Source organism: Pinus tabuliformis, chromosome 1_1, assembly GCF_031772625.1.
Source record: "Pinus tabuliformis cultivar Carrire ecotype Pingquan chromosome 1_1, CPIR1, whole genome shotgun sequence".
NCBI classification, from domain to species: domain Eukaryota; kingdom Viridiplantae; phylum Streptophyta; class Pinopsida; order Pinales; family Pinaceae; genus Pinus; species Pinus tabuliformis.
In genome coordinates this window covers 611,574,598-611,595,439 of record NC_142297.1, presented here as the reverse complement: position 1 = coordinate 611,595,439, position 20,842 = coordinate 611,574,598, and the positions used below count along the sequence as shown (strand labels likewise).

The 20,842-nt window shown below is 39.9% G+C and overlaps 1 protein-coding gene and 1 pseudogene across 1 annotated transcript; one reads left to right on the top strand and one right to left on the bottom strand.

Moving 5' to 3' along the window:
• Positions 1–1,878: 1,878 nt before the first annotated feature.
• Positions 1,879–5,814, top strand: LOC149214761 (disease resistance protein L6-like). Its single transcript, XM_089389500.1, has 4 exons — positions 1,879–2,656; positions 2,771–3,896; positions 4,000–4,281; positions 4,471–5,814. Exons 1-4 carry the CDS (start codon positions 2,058–2,060, stop codon positions 5,812–5,814), a joined length of 3,351 nt encoding a protein of 1,116 aa, XP_089245626.1. The 5' UTR covers positions 1,879–2,057.
• LOC149214760 (uncharacterized) lies at positions 5,777–11,160 on the bottom strand (annotated as a pseudogene).
• Between the last annotated feature and the right edge of the window lie 9,682 nt (positions 11,161–20,842).

Below are 20,842 nucleotides of genomic sequence, written 5' to 3'. Positions count from 1 at the left end.
CTGTCTAACCAAAAAAAATCCAAGTCAATATGATAACCCACAAATCAAGGCTACTCAAATCCGTAACTAAAACATACAAGCATCGACTCATAGCTACCATCGTACAAAGTTTTAAATGATGGGTAGAATGCTCAGTCAAATTTATACCCTGGTTGCAAGAGATCCAAAGGTAGGAAAATGTGTAGAAAAATTAATGAGAATAAGATCTCCGCTGCATTTTTTTTTAAATGGTACATTGTCATAGGTAATCAATATTGAAACTATCAGCGATCTGAACTTTCCATGTATAGATGATGTGGCCTCTTTCTATCTTCCAATACAATCTTGAAAAGTATGCCTTGAGTGCTTACTGACTGCATGTTACAAGTGCTATATTATTTAATGGGAAGTTATACAACACTCAAGCTGTTGTGGTCACTGTTATTGAGCATGATAATGTTTTACAGCCTTCGTGAGCCTGAGCCAACGTGAGTAGATGATCCATTTATTAGGAATACCAGCTTAAGAAAAACGGATTAAATTAATTTTATTTTGTGTCTACTAACATCTGTAAGTGAACAGTTCCATACAATCCCCGGCTACTCTCATATAAAATATTCCAAACCATAAAATGTTCACATTGCAATTCATGGATTTACAAAATTTTATTAGAAACATTAATCATTTTAAGGCTACAATGTGGATGATGCTTCTACCCTCATAGATATTTTCTGTATAGAAATATTGAAACGCTCGTTACATATATATGGCTGTACGGGGAGCATTGGCTGTGAAGCAAACCAAAGGTACGTGACTGCAAGCAGTTCAGTGGAATGACGATGCTGAGATGATAGGGTACTGCTTTCATGGGATGTAAGTTGTGGCCTGCAAAACAAAACCTACCCGCTCATTTAGCCTCTCAATGCGCATTTTGTTTGCAATAAAAATTGCAATTAGAATTTTACTGAAACTCACCTGCTTTTTTAGGGATATTTTTCCATCCATTGCTGCTATGAATTCGAATGTATTCAGAGAGATTCATATCCTCCATGGCGGACCGAAGACCCTTTGAACAGCTAGGGGATCTAACCATCTTCAATATTCTTCCGTAACCCGTTAACGCTAACTCAAAACAGCTGATGGTCTGCTCTGACACTGGACTGGCCTCCTCGCTTCCCTTTGAAAATAGCGCGCTTCGAAATTCAAATTTGAATTCAAATCAAATGGGTATATGACACCGACTGTCCTCCTCGCTTCTCTTTGGAAATAGGGCGCTTCAAAATTCAAATTTGAATTCAAATCAAATGGGTATATGAGTATTAATGTCGACATACTATCATGTTGAGACTGAGGTAAATGTGACGGAGGTTGGTAAATGTGCTCATCAATACGCCAGAGGGAGGCCAAAGTCGCTGCGGGCAGGGTCGCCGTCGAGGGGCAGGAGCACGGCAGCCGGAGAGGGATGGATGCGCCGGATGGATGCCATGATGCATGGTCGAGGATGAAAGGGTGCCATGACGTCAACCACGCTGTCTGCCGCTGTCAGAGGGATACTTCCATAGCATTAACTTTGCTACGCTGCCGCTGTCAGAGGGGTACTTCCATAGCATTAACTTTGCTATGGAAGTGGAAATAAGAACCGCCGTCAAATTCCATGGCCGGGCCGCCTGACGTCTTTTAACGGGAGGTGATATGATATAAAAGCACAGAACGTGCAGGCAAGAATGCCGATTGAATGGACGACATGCCACGACTCTGTACTTACCGACATGACAGAATACCTCCATGAATACTGATCGAATGGACCACTGACCACATGCCACGATTCTTTACTTGCCGACATAACACAGCTTATAGTCCACTTTATATACCAATAAATGTGGTCACAACGCCAACAGTGTTCATTACAATATTCTCCAGAATTTTTTCAACCGGACTCCAACTGGTTTCAGCCTTCTCATTTTTGCATCGATCTCATTAACCATCCCACCCTTATCTCAATCAATTTTTATTTTTATTTTCAGACTCCTGTTGGCGGAGTGACATCCTCATTCACGCAGCGTTCTCTTCCAGACACCATGGACGCTTCTTCCTCTTCCCCTTGCATCTCCACAACTGAGCATCCCAGCCAGAGCCACTTTTATGACGTGTTCATTAATCACCGCGGGCCGGATGTGAAGAAAACGTTTGCCAGCTCTCTTTACTATTTTCTTCGTTTTTGTGGATTGCGAGTGTTTCTGGACAAGGAGGAAATGCAGCAGGGAGAAAAGTTGACATCTCAAATTGAAGCAGCGATCGCAACCGCCTCTGTCCACGTAGCAATTTTATCTGCGGCATATGCCGAATCAAAATGGTGTTTAGATGAGCTTGTCTCGATGGTGAACTCGGGGAAACCCATTATTCCCGTGTTCTATGGCATCAAGCCAGCAGATCTTCGGCGCCGGACGCGGGCCATAGATGGAATGTTCGCTAAAATTCTTAGAATTGTCCAGTGGTGGTCACGGGGTAAGGCTGGAGTGTATGAGCAAGCCCTGCTCAATCTCGAGAAGAAGAAAACATTTGACCCTGAAACCAACAAAGAGAAGCCTCGATACGAGCCCAGCACCATTGAAAATTGGAGAAAGGCTCTTTCCAGCGTTGCAGATATAAGCGGTTTCGAGCTCGAGGCCTGTAACGGGTGAGAATTCTATTTCCTTTTTCTCTGAGTGACTTTATGTTGGATAGATAGATAGACAATGATATTCATTTACGTTTCTTATTGCCTTCATTTTTATCGCCTCTGAATAATCAGCGACATCGGGGAGCTTCTTAATAAAACCGTGCAACGGGTTAAGAAATTGATTAGAAAACCGCCGTTGCATGTCGCAAAATTTCCTACTGGGTTGGAAGAAAAGGTAGCCGAAGTAGAAGATCGTGAGAAAAGAGCATTATTGGAGAACCAGAGTAGGAAAGCTCAGGTCGTGGGGATTGTGGGTCCTGGTGGTATAGGAAAGACGACGCTGGCCAAAAAGTTCTTCAATCGGAGAAGAACATATTACCATGCATCCAGTTATTTGTATGGGGTCAGAGAAGCTGCAGCTAAGAGTTCTTTACATGACTTGCAGGTTCAACTTTTCAGGGACTTGACTCAAATACATGCAGAGAACCAAATCTGGAACATTGATCAAGGGATAGAGATGCTTCAAAAGGTTCCACCTTCTGAAGCTCTCGTAATTTTAGATGACGTTGATCATATTAAACAGTTGGATGCATTACTTTTGCCGCTGATGAATGTCCTTGGTCCTTGTAGCTTAATTTTAGTTACATCCAGAAATAAGGAGGTGCTTTCAGGCTCCGAAATTGTAGTCTCATCAATTTACGAGCTAACTCGTCTCAGTAGACAACACTCAGAAGAGCTTTTCTGCCGGTATGCCTTCGACCGACCTCGACCCCTTCTAGGATTTGAAGACATGGTTGCAAAGTTTCTCGATGCCTGCGATGGATTACCATTGTCTCTTGAAGTGATCGGGGCTCTTCTTCACGGGAAAAAAGATTTGGAGTATTGGGAAGCCCAGTTGAGCAAAATCTCCAAAGGACTTCCCTCTGATATACAAAGCAGGCTTAAAATAAGCTATGACAGTCTTGATGACGAGGAGAAAGAGATATTCTTGGACATAGCCTGCTTCTTCATTGGAGAAGACAAGGATACCGTCATAAGAATATCGCAAGGATCTGGCTGGGAAGGATCACTAGGTATTGCGAATCTAGAAAATAAGTGCCTTGTGGAGGTAGATAGAGAAAACCGTATCAGAATGCATGACCACCTCAGAGATTTGGGCAGATATTTGGCGGAGAAAGAACCTCCAAGAAATTTACTTCGTCTTTGGCACCCAATTGACAACCTTACCCCTCAGAATGTGTACCCTCAATCATCATCAGTAAGTGTTTTGTGCTCTCAAATTTAGACTTCGTTTAAGTTGATACTTTTTGAACTCTCGAAACATTTCAATATTATGACTAACAGTCAGGTAAACAATTTAGGTCCGTGGAATTCGCATGGTTCAACAACCCCAATACGAAAACGATTTCGAACTCCAAAATCGTTCAGTTGTCGATATGAGAAATTTGCAGCTGCTTAAGGCCGAAGGCGATTGTCTGGAGAGCATATTTACTGGCATGCTGTACTCACCTAATCTCATATGGCTCTGCTGGGATAACATTCCCCACTCCGTCCTGCCTCGCTGGCTTCCAGTAAAGAAGTTAAGGGTTTTGCAACTGACCGAGGAACAAGCATTACAAACATTTTGGCAAAGTGAAAGTGAGGTACACCTGCATTTTAAAGCAAAGTTTTGTGTTTATTTTTCAGTGTTCCAAATTAAATTCTCTGCTTGTACCAGCAAGCACACAATTAGTTAAGATGAAAATGGAAATATTCATATCTGAGAGTTAAGATGATCCTTGCAGGCACCTAAGGAGTTGAGGGAGCTGATTGTTCATGTTCCCATTTTATAGTTTCCCAAGTCCATGTGGCAGCAGTTGCAGCACCTAGAAAAGATTGAACTGAGAGATCAAAGAAACATGATATTTCTGCCAGACTCGTTTGGCAATCTTACAAACCTCCAATATCTTGACTTGTCTGGGAGCTGCAGTTTGCAAGAGCTGCCACATTCATTTGGGAATTTAATTAGACTTGAGCATCTGTGTCTGGTAGATTGCTCCAAGTTGCAAGAGCTGCCACATTCATTTGGGAATTTAATTAGACTTAAGTATCTCTGTTTGGCAAGGTGCTCCGAGTTGAGCATCTCTCAAGGAACAATTGGAAATATCACCACACTTGTATCATTAGACCTTTCATTTTGTCTGAAAGTGAAGGTATTGCCTCCCGAAGTAGCAAGCCAACGATCCTTAGAAGACCTAAATTTGCAGGGCACAAGCTTGAAAGAGCTACCAAGAGATCATATTGGAGAGCTAGGCCGTTTGAAAACATTAAAATTGGGAAGCCCTTTTTTGAAAGAGCCGCCGCCTTGTCTCGGTGATCTAACGACATTAAAGGAACTCACTCCCTTTGTCTGCAGGAGTTTGGAATGTTTGCCCTATTCAGTTGAACATTTGGAACATCGGAAAACGATGGAGATTCTTAATTCAGAAACAGGAACGGAGATAACAGCAGAGTCTGTCATTAACAACTGCATGGTTGGGCTCGAAAACTTACAGCTGTATGAGACTAGGGTATCAGAGCTATTGTTTGTTGAAGGTATTTGCCCCAACATTCAACACCTGAAGATCGACAATTGTAATGATCTGGTGGAGATTGGAGCATTGCCAGCATCACTAATAACGCTACAGTTGAAATCCTGTGGCGCATTGAGAAAAATAGGAGGGCTTTTTGGTCTTGCAAAGCTTCAACAATTGGATATAAGTGAGTGTGAGCAACTAGAGGAGCTGCCAAGCCTGGAGACATTGACATCTTTGGAGGAGTTGCGCGCAGGTGAATGCAAACAGCTCAAGAACATACGAGGGTTGGCGCAGCTGGCGAAGCTTCGACTAGTAGATGTTAAGGAGTGCTCTGAAATGGAAGAATTGGCAGGTATCGAAAATTTGAGGTTGCTGAAGAAGTTTCATTACTCTGGCTGTCCGAAATTGCAGGCATGTGGAAAAATACTAGAGCTGCCTCGCGTAGGCGTAGCACAGGAGGAAGGCCCACGGCAACTCCCGAGGGGTGATGAAAACATACATGTTTGCTATTGTGTAACTGAAAATTACTACGGTTACAATACAAATGACGGTTACTTCGATACCAGCGGGTCGTTCGATGATATTATCTTGAGTATCACCAGCTGGTTGAATGTAATGTAGCACTCAGAATTTATTTTCATTTAAGCCCGCTGAGAACTATGTAAGAGTAAGATTCATTTCATTTCGCAATCGGCGAGTCTCTCATCTTTTCATCTCGTGTTATTGCAGTGCAAGTTAATATGTCTTTCTATTTTTCATTTCATTTTTTTTTCTGAGGAAGAAAAAAATGGCTAACTTCTATTGAGAATAAAAGTAGTTATATTGTTTGTGCTTAATTTGCTGCCTATTGCCTCATGAATCAGATACAAAAAGTTTTTCAATGTTAAATGCATGTTCACAAAAATACCTTTACTTAGAAATACAAGAAACTGCATATCTGATCATTCATACTTCTATAAAAAAGAGGAGCCAGAGATCTGCCTTTGGGAACAGGGAATCCACGAAGGAGGAGCCAAAAAACCCCTGAGCAAAACTTGAAAAGCTCCTGCAAAGACCTATGCTCAGGAAACAAAAAAACTGCATATCTGTTCATTCAAACTTCTATATATGGGGGTAGGCAGAAATCTACCTATGGGAACAGGGGATCCACGAAGGATGGGGCAAAATCGCCTGAGCAAAACTTGAACGCTGCCTTAAAGACCTGCACGAAACATGAAAGCATTTATCCAATAGGAATGAAATCGTATTCCAGCACCTGTCCCAAATGATTAGACTGAAAACTGAAGCGTCCTGGGACCTATTCAAACCCTGTTTGGACAGATCATCCGTTTCTTGATTATGATTTCTAGGAACGTCGGAGAAAGATTTTTTTTGTAATAAGCCCAATTTTTTGAAATAAGCCCCCTAATCTTTTGAATTCTCTTCATGGGTGAGTTTTATTAGTGAAATGTAATGATTACATATCAACTTATTGGGTATCCAATGATTTTATATTCCCCACACAAGAGCTTTCGTTATAAACGATATGCAATACAGGGCATAACAAATCGTCGCAGAAAGCTTTTTGTTTAAACTAAACCTGGCCTTTCCCCACTTTCTTGACTGCTGCTGCCTTTATCAAATTTAGGCACCAAAACTCATTCCCAAAAATATTCCTTCGTATTATTGTACTATGTTCAAGCATTTACCCCTCAAACTAAATCGATTTCGGGCTAGGAAGATAGAATATATACTTGTATGGTTCATCTCCAGCATGCCTCACAGATCCGACCAAACCTTTGTAGAGGACACGATTTGACAACTCTGATTCTTCAATTGCAAACATCTTTGCCACCGTATCATAGAGCTGATCATATGTACAAAACAAGGAAAGATCAAGAGTTCGACCAACTTCTTCAGTCTTTTTGAATACTTTACAATGAACGACGTTGTCTTCAAATGTATTTTCTTGTTTATCCTTCTCCAGCTTTAGAGTTGAAGTCTGATTCTTAAACGATTGAAGACTTTTGATACCCTTGGTTCCTGCAAAATCCAGGCTCTCCCCATTGGAAAGTCGTAACACACAATTTTCAGATAATTTGGTCCCATCTCTCCCGCCTGCGATCAATTTTTGCATAAAGCTTCTTGATTTCGATTACTTCGGGTGTTACTATTTAGCAAATTAGCCCTGGTGAACCATTTTCAGTAAACATGTGAAAAGCTACCCCATCTGAGGAGCTCAATCCGGATTGCTGCTGATTGTAAGATTCAGGAGATGGTGTTTTGTGTATTGGCTTCCCAAATAGCAGAAAGGATGAGCCTTTTGTGGTTGAGCTACTACCCGACCCATTACTTGTTTCTGTTCATTTTGTGATGAATTTCCTGCTGTCAAGAATGAAGTAGGGCTACTCTGCATACCAGAGCCATCATTCCGTGGAATACTTCCATTAGGTCATCTTTTACATGGACTATTTGCACAAATTTCAGTTGAAGTGATTGCTGCTGTTGCAACCATGCATTTAAGTCGAGTAAATGTTTTGAATTTATTTGACAGGCTACAGCAAATTCTCAAACACAATGGTGGCAACCTCCGGATGGGTTGCTTATGAAAAATAACACCAGTGACAGGTCCACAAGAAGTTTTTCCCTGCGTAGCTTTGTCAGATAATAATGCTTAACTAATGTCTGCATCTGGTGGTCAAGTGTCTTTGTTCAAGATGAAGATGAAGACATTTGAGGTGAGGAATTATTTTCTTAGTAAATAGTCTGCTTGCATTTATTTCTTGTTTGCTTTAGTGAATAATCTTGTCATGCTATTTTCATATATGACCAGAAAAACAAAATGACATTTTGTAATAATCAGAAGACTGTTTGGAATTTTGTAATTGTAGCTTTGAGTCAATGGAAAAATAACTGTAATTAGTTGGCTCATAGCCATATCTGTTAGGCATTTTTAGTTCACAATGTCTTGTTTTCAAATTTTGTCCTTGATCAAGTTGTTCGAGTTCAAGTTACACATTTTCATTCCCTTGTAATGGCAAATTTTCGGTAGGCTGATTTGTAGTTTCAGGAAGATCTCTATTTGCTGATTTTCATCTCCAATAGTGTGATCAATAGTGCAATTTGCAACAAGAGAATTTTCCTCATCTTCTTATGCTGCAGAAAGTTAAGTGTGATTTTCGCCATCTTCCGAAAGAGAATTTGTGGAAGACGTAGAAGAAATGGTTGATTCGAACTACTCAGCAAAGTGGACAGCCCTTTGGAACAGGATATATGTAGAAATGTGATCAAATCAGTGTTGTTAAAATCGCGATAAAATCGCGATTTTTTCTACTTTCCGCATAAAACGCGATTTTTATCCTAAAAAATCGCCGGATTTTTTTTATAGCGATTTTTTTCAAAAAAATTGCCGAGGGCGCGGGCAACAGGCTTTTAATAGGGAAAAATGAATTTTTTTTATGTCATTTGACTGTCGCCGCGCGGAGGAGGAGGAGAAGAGCTGAAGGAGAAGAGCTGAAGGGTTTGGGTCGACTTTGGGAGCGAATCCAAGTGTTTTTAGGAGAAATCCAAGACAAGATCACCAATTTGTCCATAAAAACGGTATGTAGATTAATTTTTTTTTGTTTTGCTTCTTTAAAAACTTTGTTTTTCATTGTTTTTAAAGAATTTTTTGTAATTTTTCATTGATTTGGGATGGGTAATTTGTTATGACTATGAGAACCAATTTTTTATTTTTATTTTTTCATTTTTTTAAACATTGTTTATGTTTTTTGAATTTTCATTGTTTTTTGGCATTTGCCATTGGCATTTGGTTGGGTAACTTGGGTTTGGAAATTGGGATTTTGGAAATAATTAACTTGTAATTTTGTAAATGCTAAATTGTAATTTGTATTATGTAATCCTAAATTCCTATTTCCTAATCCTTATTTTTCCATAGGTTTGCAAATTCAAAATTCAAAAACAAACATGCCAAGGAAATTGGATCCTTTCTGGGAATATGGTGAACCTAAAGCTCTGAATGATAGACAAAACTTGTTTTGCAAGTTGTGTGGAAAGGAGATAAGCGGGGGGGTGTACAGGTTGAAGTTCCACCTTGCACAAATCCCTGGACGTGATGTGGGGCCCTGTATAAATACAAATCCTGAAATTATCCAAAGAGCCATGAGAGCATTGGGAGAATTAGAGCACACTAGAGAGGCCAAAGAAGAACTCAAAAGGCAACTAAAAAGGTCAGCTGAAGGAAGTGGGCCAAGTGGCACTGGTTCTACTGCAGCGTTAGTCAATCCGGTAGCTGTATCATCATTTTTTGTTCCTCGAACCACAACTGGTTCACAACCAACTATCGGTTCTGTTAGACTCCGTCTCATATCAGAGATTGATTCTTCTTCAAAACCCTGTTTTGAAGAAGAAATCATTAATGTATTGATTTAAATTATGTAATTTGTTCTCCAGCTCTTCAAAAGCAGCAAACTTCAACGCTCCTATCCCTGCACAAGCACAATTTGAAATATCATCAGCAATCAGAGGCAAAAGGCTATGTGGAGAAGTCTCACTGGAGATCCCGAACACCTGTTTTGGAAATTGTCATAAATGAATTATCTTACAACAAGGAGTTGATTGGTCCATGTCTTCAGGCATTGATAGAACCCAAGCGGAAAATGGACATTATTTTGACCTATCTTTTGAAATATTTCTCACGGTATATCACTGGCCTCTATTATGTTTTCTGAGTACATTTTGAGGAGAGACTAAACCATTGTTTGCACATAAATGAACGCTCTTCTTCCTTAATGACCGTGTGAGCTTTCCTTGTAGCAAAAATTCAAATTTCAGAGGACACATTCATTTGTTTGGTTGTACATGTATTCTCAATCGAGTGGATCAATGTGACTTTAATGTAGCTGTAACAAAGGCAGAAAGACAGAGGTCTATTTCCAGAACAGTGCTATGAGGTTCAATTTGCTACAGCTCTTTGTCAAAAACAATCGTAATGATCATCGCAGGCAACTCATAGTTGACTTGCAGCCTCCTAGATTTGACAGTGGAGCAATCCTTAGTCAGGACCCTGCAGTTTCATATGTCAGATTTTCAATGGATCTGAATGATAATCAACACCGTGCTATATTTAAGATACTTTCTGCAAAGGCCTTTGTTTTGAAGCGCCTTGCTTACACTTTGCTCTGAGAAATAACGAAAGTATTGTTTCTGGTGGTTCTTCATCCTATCAAGATGAGATCTTAGATACCATGGTCAACATAATATATCCGAGTTTGTTGGAAACCACAGCAAAGGTGATGACCGAATTGAAACTGTAAACATTTCATGTAATGTTGTTGGGTCGGCTTCTTGGGTTCCAAATCTGACATGCAGCAAAAAGGATAAGGGTGAAATTATGGTAGAAATAGTAGTTGAAACAGATAAAGTGAAGCAAATGACTAAATATGTAATACAGCTAAATTCTTCCAGTTACCTTCTATACTATCTAATTCCAGCTTTATCGAAATCATGTTATGCTTATCGATTTGGACTGTTAGATGGTTGCAAAGTGATTAATGATACAGATGCTACTACACATGTCACAGACAAAAATATGGAGATATATTTCTGTCTATTTCAAGATCACTTTTGGGCTCAAAATGAAAATTTAACTTTGGATGGCAGCCAGGGCACGATTTAACATAATTGACTGCAAAGGAAGTGTGCAGACTGTATTTGCAAGGGAGTTTTTCAAAGGCTATCGGATGGTCGACTTGAGACATGGCGAAATATTGCTATCAGTTTTTTTTTACCATTTACAAGGCAGGGTGAATATGTCAAGGAGTTCAAGCGTGCTCGGCGCAGAGATGATGACATTGCATAGCGCGTTTTTTTTTTTTTTAATTACAGTTACCTTCTGGGCCCTTGATTGAAAATTCACCAGGCATAAAGCCTGGAACCCTGATAGCTTGTGATCGGGTTTGTATTCCTGGCCTTCAAAGGTTGCAGCATCTCAAGAAATATGCAATATTCAGAAGGAATATCAAAATTAAATCCAACGAAGATTGAAATTTGTTTTCACAGGAATGCATCACTGGGATTGGGACAATGTCTGCAAAATGAGTGGAAAGCACTTGACAAGGGTTCATGGACTGCTCTCATGTCGTCTTTTGAAACAAAATTTATTGATATTAGAATGTCGAGCACGCTGTTTGATTCTCTCACAATTTCGGTTGAAGAAACGGAAAAGCACAATATATGTTGTTTTGTATGGATCAATTGTTGGGCTTGGGTCAGTAATTCCACGTTATGTATCAGGATTAGTTCATTCCATGCTTCAAGAATTAGGCTTTGGTGAGGAAATGTTTAATCCTGTAGCGGCGTTTCTTCTGTCATGTGTTATCCTGACAGGAGCATTAGTTCTTTCGGAAGATGGGAGTGTGGACATAGGTACAGTCCAGTTTGTTGCATGGGCAATTCGCATAGTGGCATCTGTTATGATTCTTCAGAGTTCCCATGATTCATTGTTGGCACTACTGATGCTGATTGTTGGAGTAACTTTTACATCAGCTGCTAGACATATGGCTTTCACAATGCCAAGATCCAGATCACGGTGCGATCTTTGGAGATTTTGTGGGATCGAGGGCGATGTGGCGCTTAGAAGGTGGAGCTTTTGAATGCAGCCATGTAAACTGCTCTCGGTTTAGTTGTCACCATAAGCCGAATCGGTGGAATATTAGTTTGAAGGTCGTTGTATTGGCAAATGCAACGTGGCAAATCGAACTTAAGTCCAGATTATCTATTATAGCCACAAATGTGATTTGGTTTCATCTCTTAATTGGTAGATCTGCGCTCCAATTTTGGCCAATCATCAGCAGATTTAGAGCAGATTTAGAGGAAGAGGGACGCTGCATTATTTTAGGATGATGTAACTATCCTTTCTAATTTTAATAATTGTAGTTGAAACAGCGCAGAGGTCTTGGGGTCGATTGGTTTTCCCCCAGCTGTATTTTGTTTCATATTTTTGTGATGTTAGTTAAAATAGCGCCCCTGTTTTGGGCAGCGGTTTTATTTATTGTATTAAAAATGTCATTTGTAAAGAGAGTGAAGAGGGGAGAGAGTTTCTGTGTGCTGAGTGCTGGAACAGAGCTTTTCATTGTACAGTTTTTGGCAGAGAATTTAATGGAATTTCACAGCTCTGTTTGTTGAGATTCATGTGGTATGTCAATTTAACATTAGTTTTTCCTCTGTTACATATGTAAACCGTTATGTTTCAAATCATTTCATGATCATTTCTAGTTGAGCAAATGAAGTGTTTAGGAAGGAATTCATAGTATTGTATGCTCTTCCTATAAATTTGCTCACGTTCAATGTTTTCTTCTGTTTAAGGAGGATTCAAAGTATTGTTTGCCCTCCTTAGCTCCTCACCAGTCTTGCCATCCCATTTAAAAAATCTGGATTTGGTGTTAAATTGCTTGCCTACCTTGCCTCAGTTGATAACCTTTGTAGTCATTATATTTCTCTGTTTGAAGCTGTGATTTTGCCCATGCAGCCCAGAAAAACCCCGTCCTTAAAACCCCAAAAACTTTAAATCAATCCTCCTTATCAATTTACTAGCTTAAAATCTTTATTCTTAATTGGTCAGCCTAATCATATTGAAAGATCTATCAAATCTGACCCGAGAGAGCCTTCTCATACCTCGTAGAGCTAGCTACGAGGTGAAATGGTTTGATGTAGCCTTGAGAGTTTGTCTATCTCAGCCTAGGTGAATTCCAAGCGCTAACATATTGGCGACCATACTGGGGAGAACATTCAACTTGTTGATTGTTTTGTCCCGGTACATGCAATCAAATTTCAGATCTGATGCTGATGGTGGACAACAGTCAGATACATATGCAAGCTGAATCATTCACCTGGTGACTCCAATTCGATCCAGACATTCCAGTGTCTGTTGATTCACTCATGCAATGGTAGGGTATGTGGCAAACCCTGCACTGTGTGAAGCTCTAAACGAATTTAGAGAAAGCTTAGTGGATATTGAAATTAATGAAGAAGTTTTAAGTTTTTTCCTTCAATGTTTGAAATCTCCGAATTATCATCCTAGCGTCTGTGAGTTACTTGTTGAAAGAATCGAGAAGGAGATTCAATGGTTAGATGAGCAAATCCAGTCATACGATTTCCAAGACCCTAAAAAGTTTTTGGAAATCCTTCCTCCACAACAAGCAATAACAGACTTGCCTATAGAGGTATACATTGACAGTGTGCAGCTGGAAGTATGTGTTGCAGAGTTGGGGCAGCCAACAGAGACTGGCTTCCGTGATCCTATTGCGGCATACATGGACACATTTTTCAGGTTGATTGACAGATCAGGCTGTTTTTTCCGTGACCAGGGTCACCACGTGCATGAAGGGCTGCCAGCAATTGCATCTGTGACTTCGTGGCAGCATTCTCAAGCGGCTTCATTATCAGGTTTACTTGAATGGTTAATATGGCATTTTAGCATTACCTGATCTATTATTTGTACAACAGATTAGAGTAGGATTTGTAAATAAATAAGCAGCCATAAGGGCAGCATCTTGTTTTAGTTTGCTTGAAGATTGTTTGAGTTCAGTTTCAGTTTGAAAATAAGTCAAGAGTTGTGTTGATGATGACTCCATTGCCCAATGGATGGAGGCACTATCTGCTCTCCCAAAGTTCTGCGGTTCTTGGCACCTCCAGGAAGCTGCAGCTGCCATCCCAAGTGGAGCCAATGTTAGACTCCGTCTCATATCAGAGATTGATTCTTCTTCAAAACCCTGTTTTGAAGAAGAAATCATTAATGTATTGATTTAAATTATGTAATTTGTTCTCCAGCTCTTCAAAAGTAGCAAACTTCAACGCTCCTATCCCTGCACAAGCACAATTTGAAATATCATCAGCAATCAGAGGCAAAAGGCTATGTGGAGAAGTCTCACTGGAGATCCCGAACACCTGTTTTGGAAATTGTCATAAATGAATTATCTTACAACAAGGAGTTGATTGGTCCATGTCTTCAGGCATTGATAGAACCCAAGCGGAAAATGGACATTATTTTGACCTATCTTTTGAAATATTTCTCACGGTATATCACTGGCCTCTATTATGTTTTCTGAGTACATTTTGAGGAGAGACTAAACCATTGTTTGCACAGAAATGAACGCTCTTCTTCCTTAATGACCGTGTGAGCTTTTCTTGTAGCAAAAATTCAAATTTCAGAGGACACATTCATTTGTTTGGTTGTACATGTATTCTCAATCGAGTGGATCAATGTGACTTTAATGTAGCTGTAACAAAGGCAGAAAGACAGAGGTCTATTTCCAGAACAGTGCTATGAGGTTCAATTTGCTACAGCTCTTTGTCAAAAACAATCGCAATGATCATCGCAGGCAACTCATAGTTGACTTGCAGCCTCCTAGATTTGACAGTGGAGCAATCCTTAGTCAGGACCCTGCAGTTTCATATGTCAGATTTTCAATGGATCTGAATGATGATCAACACCGTGCTATAATTAAGATACTTTCTGCAAAGGCCTTTGTTTTGAAGCGCCTTGCTTACACTTTGCTCTGAGAAATAACGAAAGTATTGTTTCTGGTGGTTCTTCATCCTATCAAGATGAGATCTTAGATACCATGGTCAACATAATATATCCGAGTTTGTTGGAAACCACAGCAAAGGTGATGACCGAATTGAAACTGTAAACATTTCATGTAATGTTGTTGGGTCGGCTTCTTGGGTTCCAAATCTGACATGCAGCAAAAAGGATAAGGGTGAAATTATGGTAGAAATAGTAGTTGAAACAGATAAAGTGAAGCAAATGACTAAATATGTAATACAGCTAAATTCTTCCAGTTACCTTCTATACTATCTAATTCCAGCTTTATCGAAATCATGTTATGCTTATCGATTTGGACTGTTAGATGGTTGCAAAGTGATTAATGATACAGATGCTACTACACATGTCACAGACACAAATATGGAGATATATTTCTGTCTATTTCAAGATCACTTTTGGGCTCAAAATGAAAATTTAACTTTGGATGGCAGCCAGGGCACGATTTAACATAATTGACTGCAAAGGAAGTGTGCGGACTGTATTTGCAAGGGAGTTTTTCAAAGGCTATCGGATGGTCGACTTGAGACATGGCGAAATATTGCTATCAGTTTTTTTTTACCATTTACAAGGCAGGGTGAATATGTCAAGGAGTTCAAGCGTGCTCGGCGCAGAGATGATGACATTGCATAGCGCGTTTTTTTTTTTTTTTAAATTACAGTTACCTTCTGGGCCCTTGATTGAAAATTCACCAGGCATAAAGCCTGGAACCCTAATAGCTTGTGATCGGGTCTGTATTCCTGGCCTTCAAAGGTTGCAGCATCTCAAGAAATATGCAATATTCAGAGGGAATATCAAAATTAAATCCAACGAAGATTGAAATTTGTTTTCACAGGAATGCATCACTGGGATTGGGACAATGTCTGCAAAATGAGTGGAAAGCACTTGACAAGGGTTCATGGACTGCTCTCATGTCGCCTTTTGAAACAAAATTTATTGATATTAGAATGCCGAGCACGCTGTTTGATTCTCTCACAATTTCGGTTGAAGAAACGGAAAAGCACAATATATGTTGTTTTGTATGGATCAATTGTTGGGCTTGGGTCAGTAATTCCACGTTATGTATCAGGATTGGTTCATTCCATGCTTCAAGAATTAGGCTTTGGTGAGGAAATGTTTAATCCTGTAGCGGCGTTTCTTCTGTCATGTGTTATCCTGACAGGAGCATTAGTTCTTTCGGAAGATGGGAGTGTGGACATAGGTACAGTCCAGTTTGTTGCATGGGCAATTCGCATAGTGGCATCTGTTATGATTCTTCAGAGTTCCCATGATTCATTGTTGGCACTACTGATGCTGATTGTTGGAGTAACTTTTACATCAGCTGCTAGACATATGGCTTTCACAATGCCAAGATCCAGATCACGGTGCGATCTTTGGAGATTTTGTGGGATCGAGGGCGATGTGGCGCTTAGAAGGTGGAGCTTTTGAATGCAGCCATGTAAACTGCTCTCGGTTTAGTTGTCACCATAAGCCGAATCGGTCGAATATTAGTTTGAAGGTCGTTGTATTGGCAAATGCAACGTGGCAAATCGAACTTAAGTCCAGATTATCTATTATAGCCACAAATGCGATTTGGTTTCATCTCTTAATTGGTAGATCTGCACTCCAATTTTGGCCAATCATCAGCAGATTTAGAGCAGATTTAGAGGAAGAGGGACGCTGCATTATTTTAGGATGATGTAACTATCCTTTCTAATTTTAATAATTGTAGTTGAAACAGCGCAGAGGTCTTGGGGTCGATTGGTTTTCCCCCAGCTGTATTTTGTTTCATATTTTTGTGATGTTAGTTAAAATAGCGCCCCTGTTTTGGGCAGCGGTTTTATTTATTGTATTAAAAATGTCATTTGTAAAGAGAGTGAAGAGGGGAGAGAGTTTCTGTGTGCTGAGTGCTGGAACAGAGCTTTTCATTGTACAGTTTTTGGCAGAGAATTTAATGGAATTTCACAGCTCTGTTTGTTGAGATTCATGTGGTATGTCAATTTAACATTAGTTTTTCCTCTGTTACATATGTAAACCGTTATGTTTCAAATCATTTCATGATCATTTCTAGTTGAGCAAATGAAGTGTTTAGGAAGGAATTCATAGTATTGTATGCTCCTCCTATAAATTTGCTCACGTTCAATGTTTTCTTCTGTTTAAGGAGGATTCAAAGTATTGTTTGCCCTCCTTAGCTCCTCACCAGTCTTGCCATCCCATTTAAAAAATCTGGATTTGGTGTTAAATTGCTTGCCTACCTTGCCTCAGTTGATAACCTTTGTAGTCATTATATTTCTCTGTTTGAAGCTGTGATTTTGCCCATGCAGCCCAGAAAAACCCCGTCCTTAAAACCCCAAAAACTTTAAATCAATCCTCCTTATCAATTTACTAGCTTAAAATCTTTATTCTTAATTGGTCAGCCTAATCATATTGAAAGATCTATCAAATCTGACCCGAGAGAGCCTTCTCATACCTCGTAGAGCTAGCTACGAGGTGAAATGGTTTGATGTAGCCTTGAGAGTTTGTCTATCTCAGCCTAGGTGAATTCCAAGCGCTAACATAGTGGCGACCATACTGGGGAGAACATTCAACTTGTTGATTGTTTTGTCCCGGTACATGCAATCAAATTTCAGATCTGATGCTGATGGTGGACAGCAGTCAGATACATATGCAGGCTGAATCATTCACCTGGCGACTCCAATTCGATCCAGACATTCCAGTGCCTGTTGATTCACTCATGCAATGGTAGGGTATGTGGCAAACCCTGCACTGTGTGAAGCTCTAAACGAATTTAGAGAAAGCTTAGTGGATATTGAAATTAATGAAGAAGTTTTAAGTTTTTTCCTTCAATGTTTGAAATCTCCGAATTATCATCCTAGCGTCTGTGAGTTACTTGTTGAAAGAATCGAGAAGGAGATTCAATGGTTAGATGAGCAAATCCAGTCATACGATTTCCAAGACCCTAAAAAGTTTTTGGAAATCCTTCCTCCACAACAAGCAATAACAGACTTGCCTATAGAGGTATACATTGACAATGTGCAGCTGGAAGTATGTGTTGCAGAGTTGGGGCAGCCAACAGAGTCTGGCTTCCGTGATCCTATTGCGGCATACATGGACACATTTTTCAGGTTGATTGACAGATCAGGCTGTCTTTTCCGTGACCAGGGTCACCACGTGCATGAAGGGCTGCCAGCAACTGCATCTGTGACTTCGTGGCAGCATTCTCAAGCGGCTTCATTTTCAGGTTTACTTGAATGGTTAATATGGCATTTTAGCATTACCTGATCTATTATTTGTACAACAGATTAGAGTAGGATTTGTAAATAAATAAGCAGCCATAAGGGCAGCATCTTGTTTTAGTTTGCTTGAAGATTGTTTGAGTTCAGTTTCAGTTTGAAAATAAGTCAAGAGTTGTGTTGATGATGACTCCATTGCCCAATGGATGGAGGCACTGTCTGCTCTCCCAAAGTTCTGCGGTTCTTGGCACCTCCAGGAAGCTGCAGCTGCCATCCCAAGTGGAGCCAATGTTAGACTCCGTCTCATATCAGAGATTGATTCTTCTTCAAAACCCTGTTTTGAAGAAGAAATCATTAATGTATTGATTTAAATTATGTAATTTGTTCTCCAGCTCTTCAAAAGGAGCAAACTTCAACGCTCCTATCCCTGCACAAGCACAATTTGAAATATCATCAGCAATCAGAGGCAAAAGGCTATGTGGAGAAGTCTCACTGGAGATCCCGAACACCTGTTTTGGAAATTGTCATAAATGAATTATCTTACAACAAGGAGTTGATTGGTCCATGTCTTCAGGCATTGATAGAACCCAAGCGGAAAATGGACATTATTTTGACCTATCTTTTGAAATATTTCTCACGGTATATCACTGGCCTCTATTATGTTTTCTGAGTACATTTTGAGGAGAGACTAAACCATTGTTTGCACAGAAATGAATGCTCTTCTTCCTTAATGACCGTGTGAGCTTTTCTTGTAGCAAAAATTCAAATTTCAGAGGACACATTCATTTGTTTGGTTGTACATGTATTCTCAATCGAGTGGATCAATGTGACTTTAATGTAGCTGTAACAAAGGCAGAAAGACAGAGGTCTATTTCCAGAACAGTGCTATGAGGTTCAATTTGCTACAGCTCTTTGTCAAAAACAATCGTAATGATCATCGCAGGCAACTCATAGTTGACTTGCAGCCTCCTAGATTTGACAGTGGAGCAATCCTTAGTCAGGACCCTGCAGTTTCATATGTCAGATTTTCAATGGATCTGAATGATGATCAACACCGTGCTATACTTAAGATACTTTCTGCAAAGGCCTTTGTTTTGAAGCGCCTTGCTTACACTTTGCTCTGAGAAATAACGAAAGTATTGTTTCTGGTGGTTCTTCATCCTATCAAGATGAGATCTTAGATACCATGGTCAACATAATATATCCGAGTTTGTTGGAAACCACAGCAAAGGTGATGACCGAATTGAAACTGTAAACATTTCATGTAATGTTGTTGGGTCGGCTTCTTGGGTTCCAAATCTGACATGCAGCAAAAAGGATAAGGGTGAAATTATGGTAGAAATAGTAGTTGAAACAGATAAAGTGAAGCAAATGACTAAATATGTAATACAGCTAAATTCTTCCAGTTACCTTCTATACTATCTAATTCCAGCTTTATCGAAATCATGTTATGCTTATCGATTTGGACTGTTAGATGGTTGCAAAGTGATTAATGATACAGATGCTACTACACATGTCACAGACACAAATATGGAGATATATTTCTGTCTATTTCAAGATCACTTTTGGGCTCAAAATGAAAATTTAACTTTGGATGGCAGCCAGGGCACGATTTAACATAATTGACTGCAAAGGAAGTGTGCGGACTGTATTTGCAAGGGAGTTTTTCAAAGGCTATCGGATGGTCGACTTGAGACATGGCGAAATATTGCTATCAGTTTTTTTTTTACCATTTACAAGGCAGGGTGAATATGTCAAGGAGTTCAGGCGTGCTCGGCACAGAGATGATGACATTGCATAGCGCGTTTTTTTTTTTTTTAAATTACAGTTACCTTCTGGGCCCTTGATTGAAAATTCACCAGGCATAAAGCCTGGAACCCTGATAGCTTGTGATTGGGTCTGTATTCCTGGCCTTCAAAGGTTGCAGCATCTCAAGAAATATGCAATATTCAGAAGGAATATCAAAATTAAATCCAACGAAGATTGAAATTTGTTTTCACAGGAATGCATCACTGGGATTGGGACAATGTCTGCAAAATGAGTGGAAAGCACTTGACAAGGGTTCATGGACTGCTCTCATGTCGCCTTTTGAAACAAAATTTATTGATATTAGAATGCCGAGCACGCTGTTTGATTCTCTCACAATTTCGGTTGAAGAAACGGAAAAGCACAATATATGTTGTTTTGTATGGATCAATTGTTGGGCTTGGGTCAGTAATTCCACGTTATGTATCAGGATTGGTTCATTCCATGCTTCAAGAATTAGGCTTTGGTGAGGAAATGTTTAATCCTGTAGCGGCGTTTCTTCTGTCATGTGTTATCCTGATAGGAGCATTAGTTCTTTCGGAAGATGGGAGTGTGGACATAGGTACAGTCCAGTTTGTTGCATGGGCAATTCGCATAGTGGCATCTGTTATGATTCTTCAGAGTTCCCATGATTCATTGTTGGCACTACTGATGCTGATTGTTGGAGTAACTTTTACATCAGCTGCTAGACATATGGCTTTCACAATGCCAAGATCCAGATCACGGTGCGATCTTTGGAGATTTTGTGGGATCGAGGGCAATGTGGCGCTTAGAAGGTGGAGCTTTTGAATGCAGCCATGTAAACTGCTCTCGGTTTAGTTGTCACCATAAGCCGAATCGGTGGAATATTAGTTTGAAGGTCGTTGTATTGGCAAATGCAACGTGGCAAATCGAACTTAAGTCCAGTCACAAATGCGATTTGGTTTCATCTCTTAATTGGTAGATCTGCGCTCCAATTTTGGCCAATCATCAGCAGATTTAGAGGAAGAGGGACGCTGCATTATTTTAGGATGATGTAACTATCCTTTCTAATTTTAATAATTGTAGT